The 22,444-nt window shown below is 58.3% G+C and overlaps 7 protein-coding genes across 7 annotated transcripts; 1 reads left to right on the top strand and 6 right to left on the bottom strand.

The window, feature by feature from the left end:
- Window positions 1–357: 357 nt before the first annotated feature.
- BJ171DRAFT_609748 (uncharacterized protein) lies at window positions 358–3,313 on the top strand (the record flags this gene model as incomplete). The annotated part of the gene is made up of 14 exons (XM_053115262.1): window positions 358–528; window positions 627–772; window positions 897–948; window positions 1,062–1,253; window positions 1,356–1,537; window positions 1,670–1,776; window positions 1,893–2,003; window positions 2,083–2,147; window positions 2,222–2,326; window positions 2,442–2,537; window positions 2,684–2,764; window positions 2,876–2,983; window positions 3,077–3,151; window positions 3,263–3,313. 14 exons carry the CDS (start codon window positions 358–360, stop codon window positions 3,311–3,313), a joined length of 1,542 nt encoding a protein of 513 aa, XP_052968722.1.
- Window positions 3,314–3,475: 162 nt separating this feature from the next.
- BJ171DRAFT_421824 (uncharacterized protein) lies at window positions 3,476–3,753 on the bottom strand (the record flags this gene model as incomplete). The annotated part of the gene is made up of 2 exons (XM_053107507.1): window positions 3,476–3,588; window positions 3,681–3,753. The coding sequence occupies 2 exons, from the start codon at window positions 3,751–3,753 to the stop codon at window positions 3,476–3,478; spliced, it is 186 nt and encodes a 61-aa protein (XP_052968721.1).
- Window positions 3,754–4,334: 581 nt separating this feature from the next.
- Window positions 4,335–7,820, bottom strand: BJ171DRAFT_473161 (uncharacterized protein; the record flags this gene model as incomplete). The annotated part of the gene is made up of 7 exons (XM_053108687.1): window positions 4,335–4,647; window positions 4,854–5,093; window positions 5,252–5,723; window positions 5,924–6,039; window positions 6,144–6,634; window positions 6,838–7,172; window positions 7,451–7,820. 7 exons carry the CDS (start codon window positions 7,818–7,820, stop codon window positions 4,335–4,337), a joined length of 2,337 nt encoding a protein of 778 aa, XP_052968720.1.
- Window positions 7,821–8,670: 850 nt separating this feature from the next.
- On the bottom strand, window positions 8,671–13,145 carry BJ171DRAFT_496458 (WD40-repeat-containing domain protein). The gene is made up of 12 exons (XM_053110201.1): window positions 12,550–13,145; window positions 12,069–12,213; window positions 11,669–11,793; window positions 11,320–11,468; window positions 10,983–11,041; window positions 10,794–10,902; window positions 10,476–10,604; window positions 10,123–10,264; window positions 9,927–10,019; window positions 9,507–9,815; window positions 9,281–9,379; window positions 8,671–9,063 (listed from the first exon to the last, which is right to left on the bottom strand). The coding sequence occupies exons 1-12, from the start codon at window positions 12,931–12,933 to the stop codon at window positions 8,878–8,880; spliced, it is 1,929 nt and encodes a 642-aa protein (XP_052968719.1). The 5' UTR covers window positions 12,934–13,145; the 3' UTR covers window positions 8,671–8,877.
- Window positions 13,146–13,269: 124 nt separating this feature from the next.
- Window positions 13,270–15,981, bottom strand: BJ171DRAFT_597305 (uncharacterized protein). The gene is made up of 3 exons (XM_053114737.1): window positions 14,858–15,981; window positions 13,983–14,692; window positions 13,270–13,833 (listed from the first exon to the last, which is right to left on the bottom strand). Exons 1-3 carry the CDS (start codon window positions 15,812–15,814, stop codon window positions 13,701–13,703), a joined length of 1,800 nt encoding a protein of 599 aa, XP_052968718.1. The 5' UTR covers window positions 15,815–15,981; the 3' UTR covers window positions 13,270–13,700.
- A 2,011-nt stretch (window positions 15,982–17,992) lies between these two features.
- On the bottom strand, window positions 17,993–18,861 carry BJ171DRAFT_496455 (uncharacterized protein). Its single transcript, XM_053110200.1, has 3 exons — window positions 18,635–18,861; window positions 18,362–18,500; window positions 17,993–18,127 (listed from the first exon to the last, which is right to left on the bottom strand). The coding sequence occupies exons 1-3, from the start codon at window positions 18,854–18,856 to the stop codon at window positions 18,114–18,116; spliced, it is 375 nt and encodes a 124-aa protein (XP_052968717.1). The 5' UTR covers window positions 18,857–18,861; the 3' UTR covers window positions 17,993–18,113.
- A 55-nt stretch (window positions 18,862–18,916) lies between these two features.
- Window positions 18,917–22,187, bottom strand: BJ171DRAFT_566514 (uncharacterized protein). Its single transcript, XM_053113412.1, has 3 exons — window positions 21,295–22,187; window positions 20,564–21,189; window positions 18,917–20,542 (listed from the first exon to the last, which is right to left on the bottom strand). Exons 1-3 carry the CDS (start codon window positions 21,941–21,943, stop codon window positions 19,124–19,126), a joined length of 2,694 nt encoding a protein of 897 aa, XP_052968716.1. The 5' UTR covers window positions 21,944–22,187; the 3' UTR covers window positions 18,917–19,123.
- Window positions 22,188–22,444: the final 257 nt, after the last annotated feature.

The following is a 22,444-nucleotide window of genomic DNA, read 5'->3' as shown; positions in this document are numbered from 1 at the left end:
TGGTAAGAAAAGCGATTCAGCCGCTCTGTCCCGTTGACGGCCACATACTCTCGGGCATCGGTCGTTTCTCACGCCCACAAACACCAGCGTAGCTGTCGTCAGATGTCTTCGCTGCAGGCCCAATCAGCAGGCTGGTGCCGAGGCTGGAATTCAGAAGAGAATCAAAGCGATGCAGGGGCGCTGGGCCGGTCTTCTCGTTGCCTCTTCGCCTTCCCGCCAAAAACCAATCGAGCCTCGCAGCGGCGAGTCCTCCTTGCATGCGGTCCATGAGCGGGATCAGATTCTGCTCTGGGAGTTGCAGCCGACGACCAGTCAGCTCGAGCAGTATTTTCGGAGCCCAGCACAGACAGCGCCGTAATGGCCACCAAGCCCGTCCCAGGCCCGATTCCTGCTGCGAACCCAAAGGGTGGCTCAGGCACCAATTCCGGAGCGACGAAGCCTCTGCCGGACGGAATCAACTTTCGCGATCGCCTGGATTCGCTGCGGGCAGGCGTCGATGTCGAATTGACCTATCTAGCGTTTCATATGGTGAGGAGGGCAGTCCCCGTCGTGGGCGTGGGATCGATATCCCTGTCGTCGGGGCAGATCGCATTTCTGATGTCGGCGGTGCCGTTCACAACCAACAGCCTGGTGTCAGCGATCCGAACAAACCCATTCCGCGAGAAAGAACCTCGTATTTCGGCGATGTGCCCTGTCTCTCCAGTGAAGACGAGGGCAAACCATTCTCATCGCCCATTCGGCAGTCTCCAGACTACGATGGAGACACTAACACGTATGTCGAGACTGAACGAGGCTCGAGCCCAGGCGCCGTAATATCGAGCTGGTTAATTCTGTTGTGGTCATGGCCGCGGATGGCATTCTGCATCCCAGCATGCTAACACCCTATAAACGACCAGCGACTCTTACAACCGGGTGCGCAAGATCATATTCAACCAGGCCATTCGATATGTAAGTCTCTCGATCTGACCATTCGATCAGGCCCCAGTGTGCGTGCGAGAGCCGTGAAGGACTATTCGTATCGATGCCCCAAATGCCCATGCATGCCGCCATATCTTTTCCAGAATGTCACCAAGCTGGAGCAAAAGTTCCTCAGCTTCAACGACATTGTCGACATTGACGACGAGGCGTTCGAGAATCACGTCAGCGAAGACCTTGCCGCTCGCTTTGGCGAAAGCGATTTCTTCAGCGGCGTCATTCTGCTCGTGATATTGCTCAATGCAATCACAGTCGCCGTGCAGACCAATGACCAGCTGGTACGTCCTTGCAGCAAAGCGAGATCAGATATCGGGCCATGGAGAACAGCCACGGAGCGGGTTGTTCGAGCTCGGCGCTACTGACAGGCATTCCCATCGCAGGCCCAGCGATACTCCAACGTGTTTGTCATGATCGACGAGATATTCTTGGCGATATTCACGATGGAGATCCTCTTCAAGTGGTACTACGGATTCATGATATTCTGGAAGTCGGGGTGGAATGTCGGCGACTTTATCATTGTTCTCACGTCGTTTCTTACCCCAGGCAAGCTCTCGTTCGGCTTGTGAACATGCCATGCGGGAGTCGGGTCAGCAGTTCTTTTTCGTTTCGAGGAAGCCTGTCGCACTCGCTCATGTTTGCCGTATCGCTCTGCCGCACCACTTCACCCAGCTCTGCCGGTTTTATCGAATGCGAGGATTCTTCGACTGCTGCGGGTCTCGCGTGCATTCCGATCGCTGCGCTACATATCTATCCTCGACGGCGTCCAAACCGTCGTCATTGCGATCGTCGACTCCATTCCAGGTCCGCTAAGCGCTAGCATATGAGGGTACCGAGTGAACTTTGCCAGACCACTGGACACAGAGGGGCTCCTGAGTGGATCGATCTGGGGACTTTCGGCTGACCTTCGTGTGCCACAGATATGGCCAACATCACCGTCCTCCTCGTGGCACTGATGATGATCTGGGCGATCGTGGGAGTGACGCTCTTTGGCGACGTCCTACCAGGAAATTTTGGAGACATCGGCTCAGGTATGCATCGTGGCTCCTTGCTTGTCGACACTTCGCCGCTGCGAGACTAACAGAGATCGATGAATGTCTGCTTGCCCAGCCATGTTCACACTGTTCATCATGACGACCCAAATCGGCTGGATGGAGTCGTTTACCGAGCTGGAGGTCTGTTGCCCGATTCCATGCGGCCGTCCATGGACCGGCGCTGGCTGATACCATCCGTCCTCTTCTTCATCCAGAACGACAATCTGTTCTTGCCGGCGGCTCTGTACTACGCTAGCTTTATGATCATCGGCGTCTTTGTCTTCATGAAGATCATTGTGGCCGTTGTCGTGTCCAATCTGGTGAGCGAGCTGGCAAGCACTCAAGTCGCTCATGCGATGAGAGTGAACGGGCATCTTGTGTGAGACTTGAGCAACTGCCGGGCACTCATCAAGGCTTTGCCCGCTCCGGCTGCAGGAAGAGACGTACGAACGCAAAAAAAAGGAATACAAGCGCAAGTACCGCCATCTCAAGTCCAATCTGCGCTCGACGCAAGGCAAGCACCAACTTTTGGTGGGGAGCACAGCACACGACGGATCTCTGAGTGGCGGTCTGGGTCGAATAGCTGATGGCCACAGGCCGCTCTGACCCACTGCTGGCCTCGACGATATCGGCTTGCTTTGTGATCCGGGCTGGCTGCACCGTACTCGCCAGGCCAGCACCGCTTCCAACGCGGTATTGTCAACATGCCGAGCTCGCGAAGTGCGGTTTGGAAGAACCAGATCCCATACGAAATCCCGGTACGTGCGCCTCACCGTAACGCTGCACTGCACTGCACTCCGCTGCGTTGCGGCATGCAAGGAACAGCCAGCAATCCGCCGACTCTTGTCTGCTTCCTGGTACCTGCGCAGGAGTTCGACAAAATCACCATATCGCAGCTGGAGTCCTATTTTCAGATCCTGTCGATCATGGAAGAAAACCTGCATGAATACGTCATGTTGAAGGAGAAACTCTATGAAGTACGCTTGGGTGGCGGAGCGCGCTGGCTCGATAGTATTTCGGTTCTCCAACATTGTTGGATCCGACGACTCACTCCTGACTCCATATCTCAGATTCAGGTTGAGCTGAAGCTGATCAACTCGACCGACGGCGTCAATCTCGAGAACGAAGAGGAGGACGAGGAATACGTATGTTCTCATAAAGCCGCCAGACATCCGGGAGACGGGCCAGTCCTGTGCGCTCGATCTCGAGTGGGACTCTGTCCTCATCTACCCACTCTGTTTCATCCCCACGTCCAGGACGACGGTGGCGGCGACGTGCTCAGCAAATGGCTCAAGGCATTCAAGTAGAGCCATCAAGGACGCCGAGCAGACAGTGCTTTGCGGCGACAGGTGCGCTGCCTTCAAGGTGAGTCGCCGAAGCTCCCACCCTCAAACATGTATTCCACCTGGCCGGTCCGCGCAAGAGCAGATCCAGGGCGACAGCAAATGCAACGGAAGTCAGAGCTATATTTACATTCGAACACCCTCCAGCCTCGCTTTTACATTCAGACGATGATGTCGGTTCTTCAAATGGATCTCAAAGTTGGCCAAGGTCTCGCCCGGCCCGGGCGAATACAGTTTTCCTGCGGGCAAATCAAATAGAGGGGCACATTAGTTGTCGCACCTCGTGGCTGGGCGAATCCTGAATCGCATCGAATAAAGTCTGCGCGCTTACCTGGACAGTCAAGACACCGGACCCGGACGGTGCCCGTGGACGTAACCATCTCAAACCGATCGTTGGGATACATTGTGCCGAGTTGCTGGCAGCAGAGCTCCATCCAGGGTGACTTCTCGCTGGCGTCCGTGCTTTCCGAATAGGGTGTCCCCTCGACGCTGTCTTTGGATGGCGTCGCCGGGCTTCGACCGATCGAAGGCGAGAGCTGTGCTTGTCCAAGTGCCGATTTGGCAACTGATCCTGCACCTGTGTGCGGGCCCGCAAACAAACAAGAGGGAGATCACTGTCAGAGTGTGCGTCGGCGTGGTGTCGCCAGTCGGTTTGAGAAAGAATGCAAGCGGGACCCACCTCTGCTGCAAAAATGCTGTGCATGCGAACATCAGAACAAAAGGGTTAGAGCATGGCCCCAACCCCCTCCCAATACATGCTAGTCTTATCACACACGACCCCGCAACCACAGATCGATAGCTATTCCGCCGATCGCTTCTGGACGGCACAGCCCCCGCTTCTTCGAACCTTTTGGCCCTCGGGATACGCGAATCCACAGCTCTTGCACTGGACATGGTCAATACCGCGCAATCCTGTTCATATACGGAATCAGTCGTTGATTACAATATCGAAGAGCGAGGGCTTGGCGTCACGGCGAACAGGGTCTCATTCCGACGCAGCTGGAAGACGAGCGGTACCTCGCCGGGTGGGCTCGGAGCTATTGCTGCGGCTGTGCTCGAGTCTCGCGAAGCGGCTGGATCGCCGGTTTGCCGACGAGGGCGATGAGCTGACCGCGGCAAGCGACAGATTGCTCGAGCTGGAGCGCTCTAAACTAGGATCAACCTCCTCGCCCGGGACGACGTATATGGACGACGCCTGCACCGGGCCCGACCCTGGAAGTGGCAGGGGGGTTCGGTTTGTCTTGAGCGGCTCTCGGTCGGGAAGGGTCCTGCTTCGCTGAGTTTGCCGACGCTTCCGCCTGGTTGGGAAAGACGACATGCGGATCAGCCATCAACGAGACAACATGCGGATCAGGTACCGGTGAATGGCAGTCCCGCTGGGCTATTCCAGCACTGTGTGAGGCTATCCGAGATAATATCATGCTGTCCCAGACCATGTGGTGCGGCTGAGGGGCTGCCTTCACTGCCTTGCTAGCCCTCCTGGGCGTCTCACAGCTAAGCCTACCGAACATCGCGATCCATCGCACGCTCCTGTCGCTCCATGTCGGCGTTTTCCAAATTGAACAGATAGCTTGTGAAGGCATCCATTTGGCGCTGTTCGCGCTGCACAGAGTGAATCGAGGGCAGGAACTGCGTGGCCAGTTCTTCGTCGTCAATCGGCGAGTCGTCGAAGGGGTGGTTCAGTAGCAGGAGTGCTTTTTTATAGGCTTCGACTTGCTCTCGAATCGAATGCGCAATCGCCGTTCTGAGCGGGGAGAGGTGGGAATTTCAGCACCCAAGCACGGCTCGCATGCCGGTTCGGATGCGGGGACCCGAGTCTTTGGCAGACAGTAGATACCCAACGACACCGTACTTCAAGATATGCGCTGCCTCGGCTCAATGCAATCACCCAAACGATCTTACGTGAATTCGGGGTCCAGCCGATGCTCTGCTGTCAGTTGGGCCGCAAAATCTTCGGGGCTCGCCCTTGTGCAGTTGATGTCCCACTCAAACTGGTCTACTAGCGACGTACTGCCAACGATCACGTCGACCTTGATGACAATGCGGAGCTCGGGGTGATCGCAGACGACAGCTTCGGGTGTGTCTGGCTGGGGCGCCGCGTGGCCCTCGTCCCAATCTGGCTCGACTTTGATCTTTTTGTCGACATGACTGCTGGCACTGTCGTTGCTGTTATTGCTGGTGCCCAGAGCCTCGTCCGGTGGCCGCTCGAGCTTGACCACATTGACCACAGGCCGAGCAATCGCAATGCTGCGGAAGGATCTGCTGTCTTCGATCTGATCGCGGATGGATTTGGCAATAGGAGGAGCAAAGTTCTTGGGCAGGTGCATGTCGTCGCAGAAAACCTTGGCAAACTGCTCTGGCGTAATGCAGGACTCTGATATGTCGAATAGGGTATGCCGATAACAGTGAGTGCGATGCCTCGAAAATAAAGCTCATGAAGGTTGCGGACTAGACGCTGGCTTGCTTCCGAGCCGGCTCCAAGGAGACGCAGGTTTGGAGCGTGGCCCCTCATGGCGCTGGCAGAGGCATAAATACTTGGCAGTGCATCGGGAGGGGGGGGATTCTGCTGCTCACCGTTCAAGTTCCAGGTAAACGTGTCTCGGACCTTGATCCCCGAGTCCTCAAAGTCGATTCGGATCGGAACGAGCTCCTCTTCCAGCTGCGAGACCGTTTCTGCGATCTCGTCAGATCTGCACCCAAAGCAGAGCATGGGATCAGTCGAGCGTTTGGTTCGCGAGTCACAGCATTCTTCCCACTGCCATAGTCAATGTCTCCGGTGCTGACAATGACTTACACTGGAGCGAATCGCTCGCGCTTGAGTCGCCGATCCAGGGGTGAGTCCAAAATGAGTTTGAAGATTGGCTGAAGCTTCCGGTTACCGGGCAGGCCGACACGCATCGTGTTGTTCAGCTGCTCGGCAATGTGCGTCAGCCGCTCGAACTGCCGCAAGCCCTGTTCGGCCAACTGTCGCTTTTCGGCCAGCAAGGACTCGGTCAGCTGCTTGTGAGCCTTGATAGCCGAGGGAGACGGCTGGTATAGCGCTATCCATGGCTGAGCGAGCGTCGCGGCATCTTCTGGTGGTCGCGGTGGGCCATGAATCGACGCTACTCTGACCATCCCATCTGTGCCGGGAGTCAGCACGCCTGTCTGCGCTGACGACCCTGCATCGGCCGATGCATACTTGACCGCGGCCGGGTTGATGCCTCGTACATGCATCATCTGAAGCTGCTGCTCGGTCAGTTGCTGGGCATGGCCCACATATTGCTGCTGGACAAGGGCTTTTTGCTGAAGCGATGCTGCAGCCACGTTAGTGGCATATACACCGCCGTTCACTTGCCGCTGCATGAATTGATTCGGGGGGGGGGGATATAAATGAGCATGCGGGGGTTAGAACTTTCCGGGGCTATGGCATCGTGCGACTCTAGTGCTCAATGCAGACCCAGCGAGTCAAGGATGCTGGCATGCGGCAGCACCAACATGGCTCGTACATTTTGCGCGTCGATCGCCTGCTGGGGATGGGCAAACCGCTGCAACGAGCTCGCTTGCTCGGCCTGCTTGAGCGAGTCGAGACCGGGGTTGAGGCCAGACACCATCGGGCTCTGTGGAAGCGATCCGAGGGCAGCGGAGGCTGTCTGCTGCTGATCCATAAGCCCGTTGGCTGCCTTTGCGAAATCGCCACCGATTGCTGCCCCGGTGGTCTGAGTATGGTACTGGGCGAGCGACGGATTGCGGCCAAGCATCGATGACTGGTAGGTGGACATCATGCCTTGTGCAAGCCGCTGTTGCTGCGAGGCCAGCATGGCGTTGCCTTGCAGGTCGGCTCCTAGCATCGAGAGCAAACGGGGCAGGTTAGAGACCACCAAGACCGATGCATGGCTGGAACTCGTGCGACAGATGGGATGTCATCGACAGGGTGAGATGCAGTCGACTGGTTGTAGCGATCCATCCAGCCGAATAATTGGCCCCGGGCAACGGATCGGGATGCCCGAGCCCTGGGCGACGACGCTCCGCAGCGGCGACAGCACCATGATCTGGGCAGAAGCACTTCGGGCTGCAGCCATCCGCGCGACCGATCGGATCGATCGGCTAATCGATACAAACCTTGGTGCGGCATCCAGTTGTATGCGAGCTGACCCAGCTGGCGTGGATCGGCTGCAGCTCCGGGCGCTTGCATCGAGTGAATCAGGCGAATATCTGGCCGCACAGCCATGGCTGGATTGATGACTTGGCCCACACCGCCGCTGCTGCCGCTGCTGCCGGCCTGCCCCTGCAGCTGAAATCCAAGGTGGCCGTCGTCAGGTGTTGCATAGGATATGGACGGGATCGAGCCGGCCGAGCCCATTACCATTCCGGAAGTGTTGGCCAGCGGCATCTGCGGAACGCCTTGGAAGTGCGACTGCAGGGCCATCATCTTTGGGTCGAGCATGTTGATTGCGCCGGAGCCAAATCTTGGATCGACCATCCCCTGCATCTGTGGATGGCGAAGGGCAGGACGCTGTTGCAGCTGCTGGAAGCCCGGCTGTTGCTGTTGCGCTTGCGCTTGAGCCTGCTGTTGTTGTTGTTGCTGATGTTGCTGATGTTGCTGATGTTGCTGTTGTTGCTGATGTTGCTGATGTTGCTGTTGTTGCTGTTGTTGCTGTTGTTGTTGGAGAGCCAGCGCCTGTTGCTGTCCCGGCTGTGCAAGTGACTGTGGTGTGCCAGGCATATGGTACCCCGAAACGACGTTGCCGGCTACGGCGTTTTGACCTTGCAATGTGGTCGACTGGCGGTCCATCTGGCCGGGTGAGCCGGTAAAGGCCTGGGGCTGCATCCACGACATTTGCCCGTTTTGTATAGAGGGATGGGATGGGATGGGAGGGAGAGTTTGCCAGCGCGGAAGACTGTGTTCAGAGTGGAGAGGGAAGCGGCAGGCCAGGAAGGATATGCGACGAGACAGGGGGGGAGGGGCGGTAAGGGTGAGGGCCAGGACGATGTCGAAGCGAGAAATTGGGTCGATATCTCGCGGTCAGCGGTTTGGAAAGGGCCGGCCGTCTCGTCTGCAGGAGGATGGGACGATCGGCGTCCTTTGGGTCTGGGTGGTGGTGCTTGCGATGGCAAAGAGAGCAGGCAGCGCGGCCTGCAGTTGTCTGCCACGAGAGGATGTCCTGCAGAGGGTGGGCAAGGGGCTCGATGCGACCGATGGATCTGGGCCAGGCAGAGCAAGCGATCGCAGGCCTTGGATCTGGAGGACCGAGAACCGAGAGGCCGACTGGGAGAGCGAAGGAGAGCTGCTTGGGGCCGCCAGACCGCGACGACCGCTTTTTCGCGGATCGTGCCATTGGACCAGCAGCCCTGTCTCCGAGGCCGGATTGCGATGCATGCTCGTATCTGCGGTTCGCTCGCTTACCGGAGCGGCCATCGGCAGCACCGCAGCGCTGGATGAAGGTTTATTCAGGATCCAGCGAGAGCGTCGGCCATCGATGTTGTCCCTCCCCCCAAACAAAATAGGGCGACGGGCACTGAACTGCCGCCGCGCTTCACTTTCATGCTCAATCTTCAAACAGCGGTACCCGCCGCTCGTCGAACCACCAGCTGAGCACCTTTTTGTCGTCACCGCAGCTCACCAAAAGGCTCTGCTTCGAGTTCCACTTGGCGTCAAAGACAACGCCACCATGGCCGCGCAGCCGCTGGATCACTTCGCCGTGGTCGTGGTCCCACAGATGGACGAGTCCGCACTGCGAGAGGAGCGACCATCAGATACGTCCGGATCAGCGACTCTTCCACGAGAAGCAACCCATGCGGCAGTTCACCGATTCACCCCACCCCCAGCATTATCTCCAGCAGCCACGCATCCAAGTTTGGTGCGATGGGAATCGCTCACGATATATCGACCGCTGAGTACTCGAGCCATCCGAGCCATCACGAGCCATCACGAGCCATCACGACACCGACCTCGGAGCCGCCGACGACCATCGAGTTGCCCATGAATCGTGCACGGATAAAGTTCTTGGATGTGTTTTGATGGCCCTTGAACTTTCGCACCGGGCGCACCTGGAGTCGCACGCAGTCGAAGGTCAAGTTAGTGTCAGCGACATCCATCCGTCTTTTGGCACGCCCGAGCCGGACGAAAAAAGCGGCAGCCATCACAGATGCAAAGGCACAGCCGTCGCAGACGCACCATCCGCACGTCCCAGAGGCGGTTCGAGTTGTCCTTGGAGCAGCTCAGCATCAGACTTCCGACCGAATTCATCTCGACACTGGTGACTTCGCCCAGATGGCTCGAGATGGTCTTGATGCACAGACCCGAGACAATGTCCCAGAACTTGATGGTGTTGTCCTTTGACCCGCTGATGATCAGATTTCCTATCGGGTTGAAGATGGTCTTGGAGACGCTGAGCTGATGGCCGGTGAAGGTCTTGACGACGACGTTGCGCTCGAGGTCGTACAGCCGGATGGTTTTGTCGTATCCTCCGGCAACCAGATGATGCTGGACCACCATAAGTGGGCGAGGCGGGTAAGCTTTGTGTTGGTGGGAGCCTCCGGAGCGCAGCTATGTGTGCGAGCACCCAGTTCAAGCCTGCCACTGATTGATACTTACACCAGCAGGATGGTACTGCACCGAATAGACATCACCGACGAACCCTGTGTATGTGGCGACACAGTCCTTCCGAGCACCTTTCAGATCCCAGAGCTGGCCCCGAGGTCAGCGAGGACGAGCACAGTCATATTGTCAACACCTGGCGGGACAGGATCTGCGCGATCAACTGGACCGATCGGGATTCCAGGCGACATACCTTGACGGTGCCGTCGCCGGAGGCAGAGGCCACGAATGCGCCACTTTTGTTTGATGCGACGTCCCAAATTCGCGAGGTGTGTCCTTCCAGAACCTCGAGACAGTTTGCCGTTTCGGTATCCCAGACGCGGAGCGTATTGTCGCTGATGAGCAAGGATCGATCGCCATCATCATCGCACAAGCCACACAGGCGAGTTTAGACTCAGTCAAGGGTATAGCGGAGCCAGGCCGACGAAGAGAGACGCAAGTGGCGTGGTGGGAGAGGGACCAAGCACGCCCCGGCGTTGCCTGACAGATCCCGGCGAGATGATGCGGTCAAAGCTAGGTACTTGGATCCTTGGGGATGGTACTCACCTGGATCCCGACACTATCTGCTTTCCTTCCTCGCCCACGAACTCGACGCACTTGACGTTTCCAGTATGTCCAACGAACGCATGTCGAACGGCATTCGGTATGATTACTGACTCGTAATCACGTAGTAGACTGGCAAATGCAACAGTCACGTCAGAGGGGGCCATAGAAACAGGGGAAGAAACCCCCGGCGAGTATGGATGGCGCAACGGAGCAATGCAGGTCGGTCAGATGGGGCCCTATGGGTCACAAACGGATGTACCACGGCAGCTCTCCAGCAGAGCAGCGCGGTAGAATCGGCACGGCGACGCAGATACCAACGTTGTGACCTTGGGTGTAATCTTGGGATGGTATCGAGCAAACTCAATCTGGTAGGCCACCGCCTGTTGCAGCAGCGTGAGCAGACGCTGGGGCGGGACATAGACCGATCCTGGTGACGCATGAATACGGTGGCAATTCATAAGCAACACAGCACGATATGGCGATGCTTTCGCTTTGTCGAACTCTCACCTTCGCGATCCATGGTCTCAAAGTCTGCGATGATTTGGAGCTGATCGGCCAGCTTTTCTCTGGATGGCAATGAGGCAACCGCCAACAGGAGAGGCGAACACGAAAATGCACGATGCCAAGTTAGTGTGATGCAACTTGAGGCTCCCCCTTCCCGACAGAACTATTGCTCCCTCAGACGCTTGACCAAGACATGCCGAGACAGCAGCGCCAAGACGGCTCTACTAAAACAGCGGCACAGCGCCCAATGCAGGCGATGGCTCACCAGCCCATGCGCATATGAGCATATCGATTTTGACCAAGACATTCCTCCCCGCCCGTCCTGGAGCAATACACCCACCTCGATGGGCCGATTCCCTCCCAGTTCTTGAAGCTCGGGGCATCCTGCACGCTCTTGGCTGTCAAGAGATAGCAGAGATCCTTGAATTCGTTGGGAGTTGTTTGTAGGTGCTCCAGAGGTTTCAGGCGCTTGTTGAGATGGGTAAACGCCTACATCGAACAGAGGGCAGCGTGGTTAGTGGCATCGCGACGAGCACTTTGGAGACGAGATTTCCCCTGCGTCCCTCTTCCTCCTCTGTCCCCCAGCACAGTTGATTCGGTTGATGCGCCGTTCGCAGGAGCTGCCCATCAACGACCGACCGGCCGACTCGATGGCCCTCCATCTTGCTCCGCGGCCGTTCGCAACTTGCCTTTTGTGTCTCGTGGTGCTCGATATACTCGAGATATTGCTGCTTGTAGATTGAATACATGAACGCCTTGTGGTTCTTGACAAGTGGCTTGATCATCAGCTTCTCGACTTCGAGCCAATCGCCATCTGGTATGCAGGAGTGACTCGGGTCAATGGCAACTACTGTGCATCGCATGCTTCAGGTTCTGCCGAATGGGCTCGGCAGACGGCTGCCCGGTCAAGCACGGGTCACAAATCGACATGACAAAAATCACTCGGTTTGACGCATACTCGCTGTTGGAGGAAGAAGCGAAGGGAGGGAAGGTAACGACGGGATCAAGCTCGACCGCTCGATCGTTCACACGAGGTGGTGGTGGGCGAATCATAGACTCTCCCTTCCCGTCATCGGCAGTGACGCTCACCCAAGATGCTCTTCTTGAGGCGACGAATCTCCATGGACTTTTCGTTTCGTTCGTGCCATTTGACGTTGGCTTCGTCCAGAATCGTCAGCTTGGACATGTTGTATCCCTCGTCGCCGAGATATTGGACAATCATCCGGATGATGTCCTGTCGATTGTGATGGTTGATTTTTGGGGCGATCCGGATGATCCAGATGATCCAAATGATCCATTTTCGTGTCCCCCCCCCCGACGGACATGCGCACCCGAGGAAGAAAGTCGAGAGTACAGGCCACAGAGCATAGAGCATATCGTAGAGCGTATCGTAGGGTGCACCGTAGAATAAAGATAGATGAGTGCGAGCATGGGCAATCATTGCTAGGGCCATGGATCGGGATTGGTATGCCGCGCTGGCGATAGAGCATTACCGATCCTGGCGGGACGATGAGCGATTGTCTCGGGCATGGATGGGCGCCAGCAGCGGATCGAACGGACAGCCACCAACCTCCTTGATGTGCGACTCGGATGGATTCAGGATGGCTTCGTCGGGCTGGATCGTGCGGGCGTGGTTGGCGACGTACATTTGGCTGAGGGCATTTTGGATCCACTCTGGGCTGGACGACGCCGAGTCGGCCCAGTGGACCTGCTCGAGGCCGGACCCGGTCGATCGAGCCAGAGGCTTGAGGGGTGGGAACCGGATGACAGGCGGATCGATGCTGATGCTGTTCCTCGTCTCGGTCGGCGGTTTGGACGAGTCTTCAGAGTTGAGGAGCGGAGCGCCGGGATCGTTGCTGGCTTGCGGCTGTTGCGACGAGTCTGAGTCTCCGAGTCTGTCGCCCTCGAGGACGGCGTCGCCAGCCGGGGGCTGCGGATGTGGGGTTTCTTCCATGAGAGGAGAAGGCTCGGCTGAAAGCAAGCGGCGATGGTCTGGCGGAGGACGAAGCTGGACAGATGGAAGGGGAGGGATTGCATGCCTCGGCGGCTGCTCTCGAGGCCGATTTCTGCAGCCAGGGCGCGAGGGTCTTGCCACACCGCGCCTGTTGGATCGGCACTGGATCGAAATGCGAGGCCGGTGCGATCCTCCATGCAGATCGATGCTGCCTCCCGTGCAGAGATACCTGCGAGCACATGGTCCAGATATGTGCCTACATTGGCATTCATGTGTCCACGGGGCAGCCGTGCACTCATGGTCAAGCCGAACCAGTCTGCATCCACACTTTTGCACTCAGTCAGATGTCACCAACTGTATCCAATGAGTTGAAGCGAGCATGCAAGGACAACATAGTGAGGGCAGATAGCAAGAGCTGCATGCATTCCACACGAACGCAGGGATGGGGTCGCAATAGCGTCAACATGGATACGGTTCGGAGAGAGACGGAGAGCGAGAGAGAGACGGACAGGCATTCACAAACAGACCGAAAATCAGATCGACAGAACGGCACAGATTCCGAGGATCAAAGCCAAGATTCCAGCAACAGCACGACAGGGATCGCAGCCGCTTCCGGTGTCGTCCACGACGCGGGGCAGCGCGAGCAGGCATTCACAGGGACAGAGACGACGACCGAGTCAGAGACAGTATCTGCAGCCGATGGTCTATCGCGATCGACATGGCCATCAGCCGCTTGCTCTATTGACAGCTTTATGCAATTTCGAGTTTCACGATTCGGAGAACCCTTGAGTCGTCGGAAGGGGCACGTCTCGGACACATGAGAGCGGGAAATATCCCGGCTTCTCGTCTTGGCCGGTGTTAATCTTGTAACCAAGGGCCCATCCATCGGTCCAGGTATCGCTGTACCGATAACAACACCGACCGGGAGCAGGTGGACAGTGGGTCAGAAGAGGACCCTCAGAGCGGAGGAGCTGGGAATCGTGCCAGCGAGACGGTGACATGATTCGAACGCGTTGCTCGAAGGAGGCGGCAAGACTGCATATACTTACGTGACGACAACGGCATCGCCAACAGCCAGATACAGGTCATCAGGAGACGTTGGGATATGGCTATTGCAGCACACTGAATGTGGGGCAGGCATGGCTCCCATAAGCGTCATAGACTGGGCTGGGATTGAGGGTGTGCCCTGGGATGTGCCCTGGGATGTGCTCTGGGGTGTGCTCTGGGGTGTTCCAGGCGGCGAGGACAGCGGCGTGGGTTTGTTGGCAACGAGCGGGGTGAGCATGATGGCGCTGGATCGCGGGTCGTCGACCGACATGGATCCGCGGCGTGATGACGATTCTTCATGGAGAGCGGCCATAGGATCGATGTTGTACGATGGATGAGGCGATGACGAGTTGTTGCCAGAGGTGTAGCCGGTGCTGTAGAAGCTGTATGTAGAGTTGCGGAAAGGGTTTTCGGGAGGAGCGAGGGGTATGAACGAGGGCGCAGAGGCATAGGATATCCGGGGCTCCTCGCGATCGGCCAGATGCGGGGAATAGGAGCTGAAGCCGCGCTGAGAATACGCTGACAGGCGTTGGACGTTGTTGATGTTGTTGATCTCCGCCTGGATTGCTGCCTCCTTCCGCCGCTGGGAAGCCAGTTTTCTTCCCGAGTATCCACGGAAGACCAGAACAGCAATGACAGCAAGAAAGACGACACCGAGGGCGCTGGCGATGATCACGATCGTGAGGGTGGAGTTGGATTGAGTGATTTGTATCTATCAGGAAGAACAGAGAAGGACAAGGTCAGCAGCCAAATTAGATCAGTGTCTTGAGGACATCGCGGAGTGGCCGGGTGCGAGTCAGCCGAATGAATCACAACCCGGGGAATCGGCCCCGGCACACATCATGACGCCGTTTGGTGGTGGAGCGTGGAGACACACCTGGTACATAGAACCATAGTATTTGGGACCGTTGGTGAACTTGATACAGCCGCCGGCCGAGAGACCCGTTGCAGTGGTGAAGAGACAGGTTGCATTGTAGGTGTAGTTCGGCGTGCTGCTTGCGCATCCACAGTCCATCTGCGGCACAACTGATGCAAAGTCGGGACAGTTTGTCGGAGACACAATCATGTAGTTCATGAAGGCTGTCGAGTTGGATTGCTGGACACAGAATGCGGCGCATTGGTCGAGCGAGGCGACGACGCTGATGTTGCCGCTGCTTGGGAAGTCGACACAGCCAAAGTAGGTGCCGACGGTCACGGACGAAGACGGTGCGATCGTTGGGATCGCGGTTGGAGACGGGACGGACGAGCTCGAGCTCGACTGGACCACAGGGATGGTTGAGGGCGACGCCGACGGGACAGGAACCCTGCTGGTCGGCACAGCCGGGGTCGAAGCCGGGGGAGGAGGAGGCGGCGGCGGAGGAGGAGGCGGCGGCGGAGGAGGAGGCGGAGGAGGAGGAGGAGGAGGAGGAGGAGGAGGAGGAGGTGGTGGTGGTGGTGGTGGTGGAGGGGGAGGAGGAGGAGGAGGAGGAGAAGACGTTGGACTTTGAGATGCGGTCTCTGTCGTCGAGACCGATGAGGACGGAGGCGGAGGAGGAGTGGGTGGTGGTGGTGGTGGTGGTAAAGCCGACGACGATGCTGGGGGAGGAGGAGCACCAGTCGACCCAGAGGAAGACGATGGACTCGCGGTCGCAGACATGGCCGTGGTGGGCGGCCGATCTGAGGAGGCCGCGGATTGCGAGTTTGGCTGCGTTGGGGCTTCGGTGCCGCCGGAGGGCTCTTGAGGCGGACGGGGATCCGAGGTTGGTCGAAGGGCGGCGGACGAGCTCAGGTGGATCACCGGCGCGGGACTGGGTGCACGGGAGCCTGTTGCTGCAGGGAGGATGAAGTGCGGCATGCAGGAAGGGCCGGCGAAGAGCCAGAGGGCGAAGCGACGTCTGTCGGGGCTGGACAGAAGACGAGGGCGAAGAGAGGTCGGCCGAGTCGCGGCGACACCAGCACGCCCCCATTGGCGGGAGAAGAGAGCCGCTTGTTGTCGCCGTCTTGTCGCCGCCTTGTCGCCGTCTTGTCGGCCGACAAAAGCCCAAACGCCGTTAGACGGGGCCGAGGGACAGACGCCTTGTGGCCGCGGTCGTGCAAGGGGAGCACAAGGCCCTGCGGGGTCGTGCAAAGGGCGCACAATGCCAACCGCGACTGAAACACGGCCAACTGCCACAGCCAACCGCCACAGCCAACTGCTGCACTGCCTGGCATGTGCCCGGCGCGCACCGCCGCTTTCCTCTTCGTCCCACCCCTTGTGCCAAGCGCAGGCGCGCACACGCCGCGCGGCTGCGCGTCTGCGCGTCTGCACCACCCAACTCAGCCGCTGCGCGATCCACGTGACGCCGCTTCCAGCCGGCTCCAGCCACTCTCCGCGCGCTTTCCCTCCAAGAAGCCGTCGCGGACACACGTGCCCAGGCGGAGCATGTCGGCTGCAAGGGCCAAAAGGGGGTGGCCTTCGCGCTGGTCCTGCGGCCGCTGGTCTCGGATGCACCGTCTGCAGCCATGTGCGGCCGTCGCCGGTGCCATTGCCGTGCCTGTCTCGTCTTGATTGGTGAGTTGTCTGTCCACGCATATCGCTGCCTGCGGTTGGGCTGCTGAGCCGGATTCCCGATCAAGAGGCCTGGACAACATCCTCCGTCTGTCACAATCTGCCTCCATCTCGCCTAATCCATCGCGCCTTGGCTGGTGCGCTGCTCGTACGCACCCTCGACACATCCCATCGCGTCCGTGGCCACGAATCGCAAGGTTTGCTGCCGGCCTGTGCACAAGCACAGAGCCCGATATGCCTGCAGAGCTGGGCTGTATCAAGCGCGGTGCTTGTTCATCCAACGGCCGGTCCTGTGTGGAACGCCACAATTGTCCAGCAGTTCGATGCCTGTATCTCAGTCGCCCCAAGCCCAAGCCATGGTATGCCATCATTGGACCTTGGTCACGCTGCCCCGCAACCCGACATGCGGGATATGCTTGAGGGTTCTTCCCTGTGCATCGGCAATGTGCCGTCGCTTGACACTCGCCCTGCTTCACTTTGAACAGAACAGGTTCTTGTGCCAACCTCGTCAGTCATTTGCACCCATGCGACCATCGATGTTTATCTCGATGGGGAGTTCCAATATTTACCACTCGACCAAATCGGGGCCGGCGGCTGGGCTGCGTCCTGTGGGAATCCTGTTCCGGCCATGAACCTCCAAGCGCCCCCAGCGAACGGCTTCTCCTCGGGCCAGTGCCCCATCTCGTATGCATCAATCTGCAGAACCGTCGCGGCAGCCTGCCAGTGCTCGAGTCCAATGCTCGTGGCCAATGCTCGAGTCCAATACTCGAGTCCAATGCTCGAGGCCAATACCAAGGGTGCCGCATACTCTCATTAACACCATTGCGCATATATGCCCCAGGGCGCAGCCTATCCCGGGCGACTATGTCCTCATAGCCAACGGAACATTTGGCCTCGATGGACTCTATACCACACTGGTGACTCGCCAGGTAGGACAGTACTTCGACTTGAAGTCGCCATCGTTGTTGCTGTGCATACGTTGAGCTTACTCCCCGCCAACCACGAACGTACTCTCTGCCTCTTGTCGGGTGAAGACGCCGTACTGCATCTCTGTCGAGTATCCCGGCTGGAACGAGGTCTGGTTCAATGTCGACGACTTTGTCTGCTCAGGCGAAGTCAGCATCGTCAGCTTTGAGAGCCTCCTGGACGTTACCAATCCAAGCCGGCCTCCAGACTTTTGTGATTTGGGTCCGGCGACTTCAACCACTGCCTATGTGGCAACAATAGCAGCTTCAGCTACAACCACAACCACAACTACAGCTACAGAGGTGTCGTCGGCAACCCCATCATCACTCTTCACAAACCATGGGCCTTGGGCGGCCACCCAGTCCCCAGGGAGTAGCTCTCCGACAGCACCTCTGTTTACACCAGCGTCGCTCGCATCAGCCCAAGCAACGACGGGCTTTGCTATTGCAGCATCCACCGCTGCGTCGGTCACAGCAACAACAGTTGCAATGCCTTCGTCTGCTCCATCTCCCTCGGCCTGTGCACTTCTCAGCCAGGCCACGGACGGAGCCGAGGTGCAGATCACCCACGACGACAACGGAGGCTGGTATGAGATCACAACCATCACTCATGTTGAGCTCGACCTGTGTCTCGGACTGGATTATGGACTAGGGAGTAAGTGGTCTCGGAGGTGGATGACCGGCTGTCTCATCCGCTGGTCTTGGATTGCTGATCCTGCTCACTATCCATCCCCTGAACTCTGGGCCAATCGAACATTGATTTCTCGACAGCGTTCCCGCAGTGCGCTTTGGTCCTCGTGTCGCCGCAACCCTCGCCCAAGCGGTTCTGAATCCGGATTCTCGGTCCTAACGGATTCCGTAATTCACTACACCCGTCGCACGCATGCAGAGACGGCCTGGTTCCCACGCAGCGCTCTCCAGTGCACCGCAGACGGAAGCACGTTGCATTTGGATTGGGCGCTGGCGTACTCGCTCGGAATGACTCCACAGAACTGCCTCACGAATGCAACCGTCCAGTGCGTCTCGACGTAAGTTCCGAGACCTCATCAGCAGCTTCTGCCGTTTCCCGCTCTCTGCTTTACACTCGCACTCGCACTCGCACTTGCACCTGGAGCAGGCTCCTGCTGCCGTATGCACTGACCTTGATGCCAAACACAACCAGTCCAAACTTGCGCCTCAGTGCCCCGATCACAATCGCCTTCGAGCCCGCGGCATCCGGCCTGGCTCTGCCCGGCTGGAACTCGGTCGTCAAAGCAACCTTCCAAAGCTGCATCGCGACGGAATATGATCTCGACATTGTCTGGTTCCGGAGCACGGACTTTGTCTGCAGCAACGGAACTAATGTTGTGCCATACACGAGTGCGCACAGCTGGGGCGCACACATACCGCCCTTCTGCAACTAGATTCGGTTCAGGAGCAGTCGAGCACGGTCGTCGGCAACAGGATTGGCTAGTATATGAGAAGAACTGTATTGCGAATCGCCTGGTTGGCCCAGTCGGTCCATGGATAGGATGTGCCAAAATGAACAAGAGGGAGAAAGTCGGCTCGGATGTGGCCGCAAGGCAGAATATGCTCAGAGGGAGGGGTTCGAAGGGTATATCATCGTTGTCGTTGTCGTCGTGCTCAAGACACCTGGGTCCGCGCATGCCCTTTAATAGTGTGTGCGGGTGCCCGAGTCCTTCTTGTCGCCGCCAGCTCCTTCGCGTTCACGCTCCCGCGGGCCGTACGAACCAAATCCTTCGTAGCCAAAGCCGCCAAAGCCGAGGCCAAATCGGCTCCAGGGGTCCTTGGCGGCCGCCTCGGCCTCGGCCTTCTTGCGCTTTTCGTTCTGGACTTGGATCTCCTCGGCGCGCTCGAGCAGCTTCTGGATGATGACCTCGTCCGACTGGTGGCGATACAGAACCATGATGCGCATGGCGTCGCAGGGGGCAATGATGCGCTCGGGAATCTTGCCAAAGTCGATCTTGGCGGTGGAGTCGTTCGAGACGGAGCGGTACATCTGCAGGAGCTGGTAGCGTGTGCAGTAGCCAAGCTCGAGGTGCAGGTCGATACGGCCAGGGCGGATGAGGGCAGGGTCGAGAACCTCGGGGTGGTTTGAGGTCATGATGACGATGATACCTTCAGCCAGAGTGTGTCCGTCGAGGCAGTTGAGAAGCGTCGAGAGCGTGAATCCACCAAACATGTTGCTACCGCCGCGCAGAGAGAGGCCACCAAAGTCGCCAAGCATGCTGCCGCTATCGCCGGCTTCGTCTTCGAGCTCCTGGGGCGATTTCTCGGCCTTCTCCTTGTCCTTGTCCTTGTCCTCGTCCTCGTCCTCCTCGGATTCGCTGTTTTCGCTCTCTTCCTCGGCGGTGTTGTCGTCGCCTTCGTCATTGTCGCTCTCGTCCGAAGACTTCTTTTCGGCCTTCTTCTTCTTCTTCTTGTCCTTCTTCTCCTTCTCGGCCTGGTTCTTGACCGAGAGCATGTACTGGCGCAAGACCTTGCGGCGCTCGCGGCTGTGCACGACACCGGTCTGGGCATCAATGTCTTCGAGAACAATGATCGAGTTCTTGGGGACCGAGGAGAAGCTGGACTGGAGTGCATTGTCGTCGGGGATTTCCTTCAGGTTCATGTAGTAGAGGTCGCGGTTGTAGCTGGCCGAGATGGCGTTGACGAGCGAGGTCTTGCCGGTGCCGGGCTTGCCACTCAGCAGGTAGCCGCGGCGGTAGGGCATGCCCATGCGCACGTAAAAGTCCTTGTCGTCGTGGAAGGTCTTGAGGTCCTGGCCGAGCAGCTCTTCCTGCAGCTTGTCGAGGGCGACGCTCTGCAAGCCACGGCTGGCCTGCAGATCCTGCATGTGAGTCCAGTAGCCGTAGCCACCGCGCTCGTAGCGAGAGCGCTTCTTCTTGGAGTTCTGGAACTTTGTGTATTCCTTGGTGACATCCTCGAGGAAGAGCTTCATCCACTGGAGGGTGCCCTTGGGGCAGTCCTTGACGTTGAGCGACTTGTCGCCGACTTGGATATCGCCGGCGGCGTCTTCGTCATCACCGTTGCCACTGTCGGTCTTGACGAGATCAGTGTCGGTCTTGACGAGATCAGTGTCGGTCTTGACCGAATCCTTGGCGGCAGCGGTATCGGTGCTCTCCTTGGTGTCCTTCTTGGCAGCAGCGGTCTCGGTCTCGGTCTCGGTCTCGGTCTCGGTCGAATCCTGGGAGATCTGCTTGGTGAGCTTGTCAAGTTCGGTCTGCATCTGGGCGGTGTCCTCGGACGAGTCCCAGCGGATGATGATGGGCGGCTCGGGCTTGGGACGGGAGGTGTACGTGCTGCGTTTCTCCTCGTTGTTGTTGTCCTGCTGGGTCTGGTCGAACCAGACAGAGATGGTGTTGGTGTTGTGCTTGATCTGGATGAGTCGGTCGGTGCGAGGAATCAGATTGAAGCCCGGCAGCCGGATCTTGTCGTCGTCGGGGTCGGTGATGAAGGACTTTGTATCGCGCTCGAGAGACATGCGGTAGTCGCCCGTCTTCTGGTCGTGGGAGAGGTTGGTGATGAACCAAGCCAGGGCCTGGTAGTGGATGTTTTCGACGGCCTCGTTCCATCGATCATATCGGTAGTATTCGACCTTGACGGTGATGGGCTGCACATTGTCAAGTTCGGCCTGTTTCCACTCGAGGATGGCCTTGACGCGGCCGCCGAGAATGGCGAGCAGGGCGGTGACGAGAGTGACAACGACGGTGGTGACTGCATGCAGAAGGATCCGGGCGAGAGACGGGCGTGGTTAGCACAGCACAGCAGCAGCGCAGAACAGCGGCACGAGCGATATACAGGCGACGCCGGGCAACTTACCAAACATGTCGATTGCATAGACTCCGGTATTGTAGTAGCTAAAGTACAGCGGGATAAAGGCAAGCAGCATGCCCTGCATTTGCGAGCCGTTGAGCAGCTCGATGAAGGGCACGAGGGCGCCGCCTTCCTGAATGGCTTCGTTGAGAGCCTCCTTGACGGACCAGGCCGCAGATCCTGTTGTTTGATACAGGAAATACAGTGGGCCAAGGCTGCTCCCCAAGGACGGCTTGGGGTCGGGGCTGGGGTTGGTGGTCATCTTGGGTTGGAGAGAGCGTCGGCTGGTTTGGCGGGTGCGCATACAGGCAGCGGCAGCGACAACGGCAACGGCAGAGAAAGATCGGATGCAACCGGGAATGCAGTCAAGCACGACGCCGTCGGGCAGCAGAAAGGAAGAGAGAGAAAGAAGTAAACGCGGGACGGGGCAGCGCTGGGCGAGCTCGCTTCTCGGTGGGCTTGGCTGTTGGCTCTGCGCTTGGTGCTGATGGTCGTTGGATGTTGGCAGCAACCAGCGGCAATATATACCTCGCCGGGGGTGGCACAGCATGGCTTTGGAGGCAAAGCAGCTGTGCGACGTTGTCATGCACGGGGGCGTGGCGGATGCGGCGGGACATGGTGCGGAACATGGCAAGCGGGCCCGAGACGGGCTCATGGTTCAAGCAAGGACAGGCGGGGCTGCTGCGGCGCCGCGAAGCATGGTCTGGCCCAAACAGAGAGTGAGTGCGGCGGAGCACTGGTGCTTGGCCTGCGGCAATGGCGTACCGCGAAGAGGGGATGGAGGCAAGTCGCTGCGGAGGGAGGATGGGAACTGGGCGGATCGCACCCAAGGCAAGGATGGATGTGGAAGACGGGGGATGGATGTGGAAGACGGGAGATGGATGTGGAAGACGAAGGATGGATGTGGAAGATGAGGGATGGATGTGGAAGCTGAGGGACGAGCGGCGATTGTATGGACCCCGGCTGGTCCGGACAGGCCGGCACAGCGAAGCCGCAGCAACGCAACTGCTTGGCAGGACCCAGACCGGCGACAAGGACAACCAAGGCGAGCAAAAGCCAACAAGCGCCACCAAAGTACATAAACAAATATGAGCTGGTTATATCTGGGGCGAGCTTTTACTGGGGCTTTCAAAATGAAATGGGATACCCCCGTTTT

Source organism: Polychytrium aggregatum (genome assembly GCF_025602895.1).
Source record: "Polychytrium aggregatum strain JEL109 chromosome Unknown BJ171scaffold_10, whole genome shotgun sequence".
In the NCBI taxonomy this organism is placed as follows: domain Eukaryota; kingdom Fungi; phylum Chytridiomycota; class Chytridiomycetes; order Polychytriales; genus Polychytrium; species Polychytrium aggregatum.
Note: the sequence above shows the minus strand (reverse complement) of the source record. Positions and strands in the feature narration are given on the sequence as shown.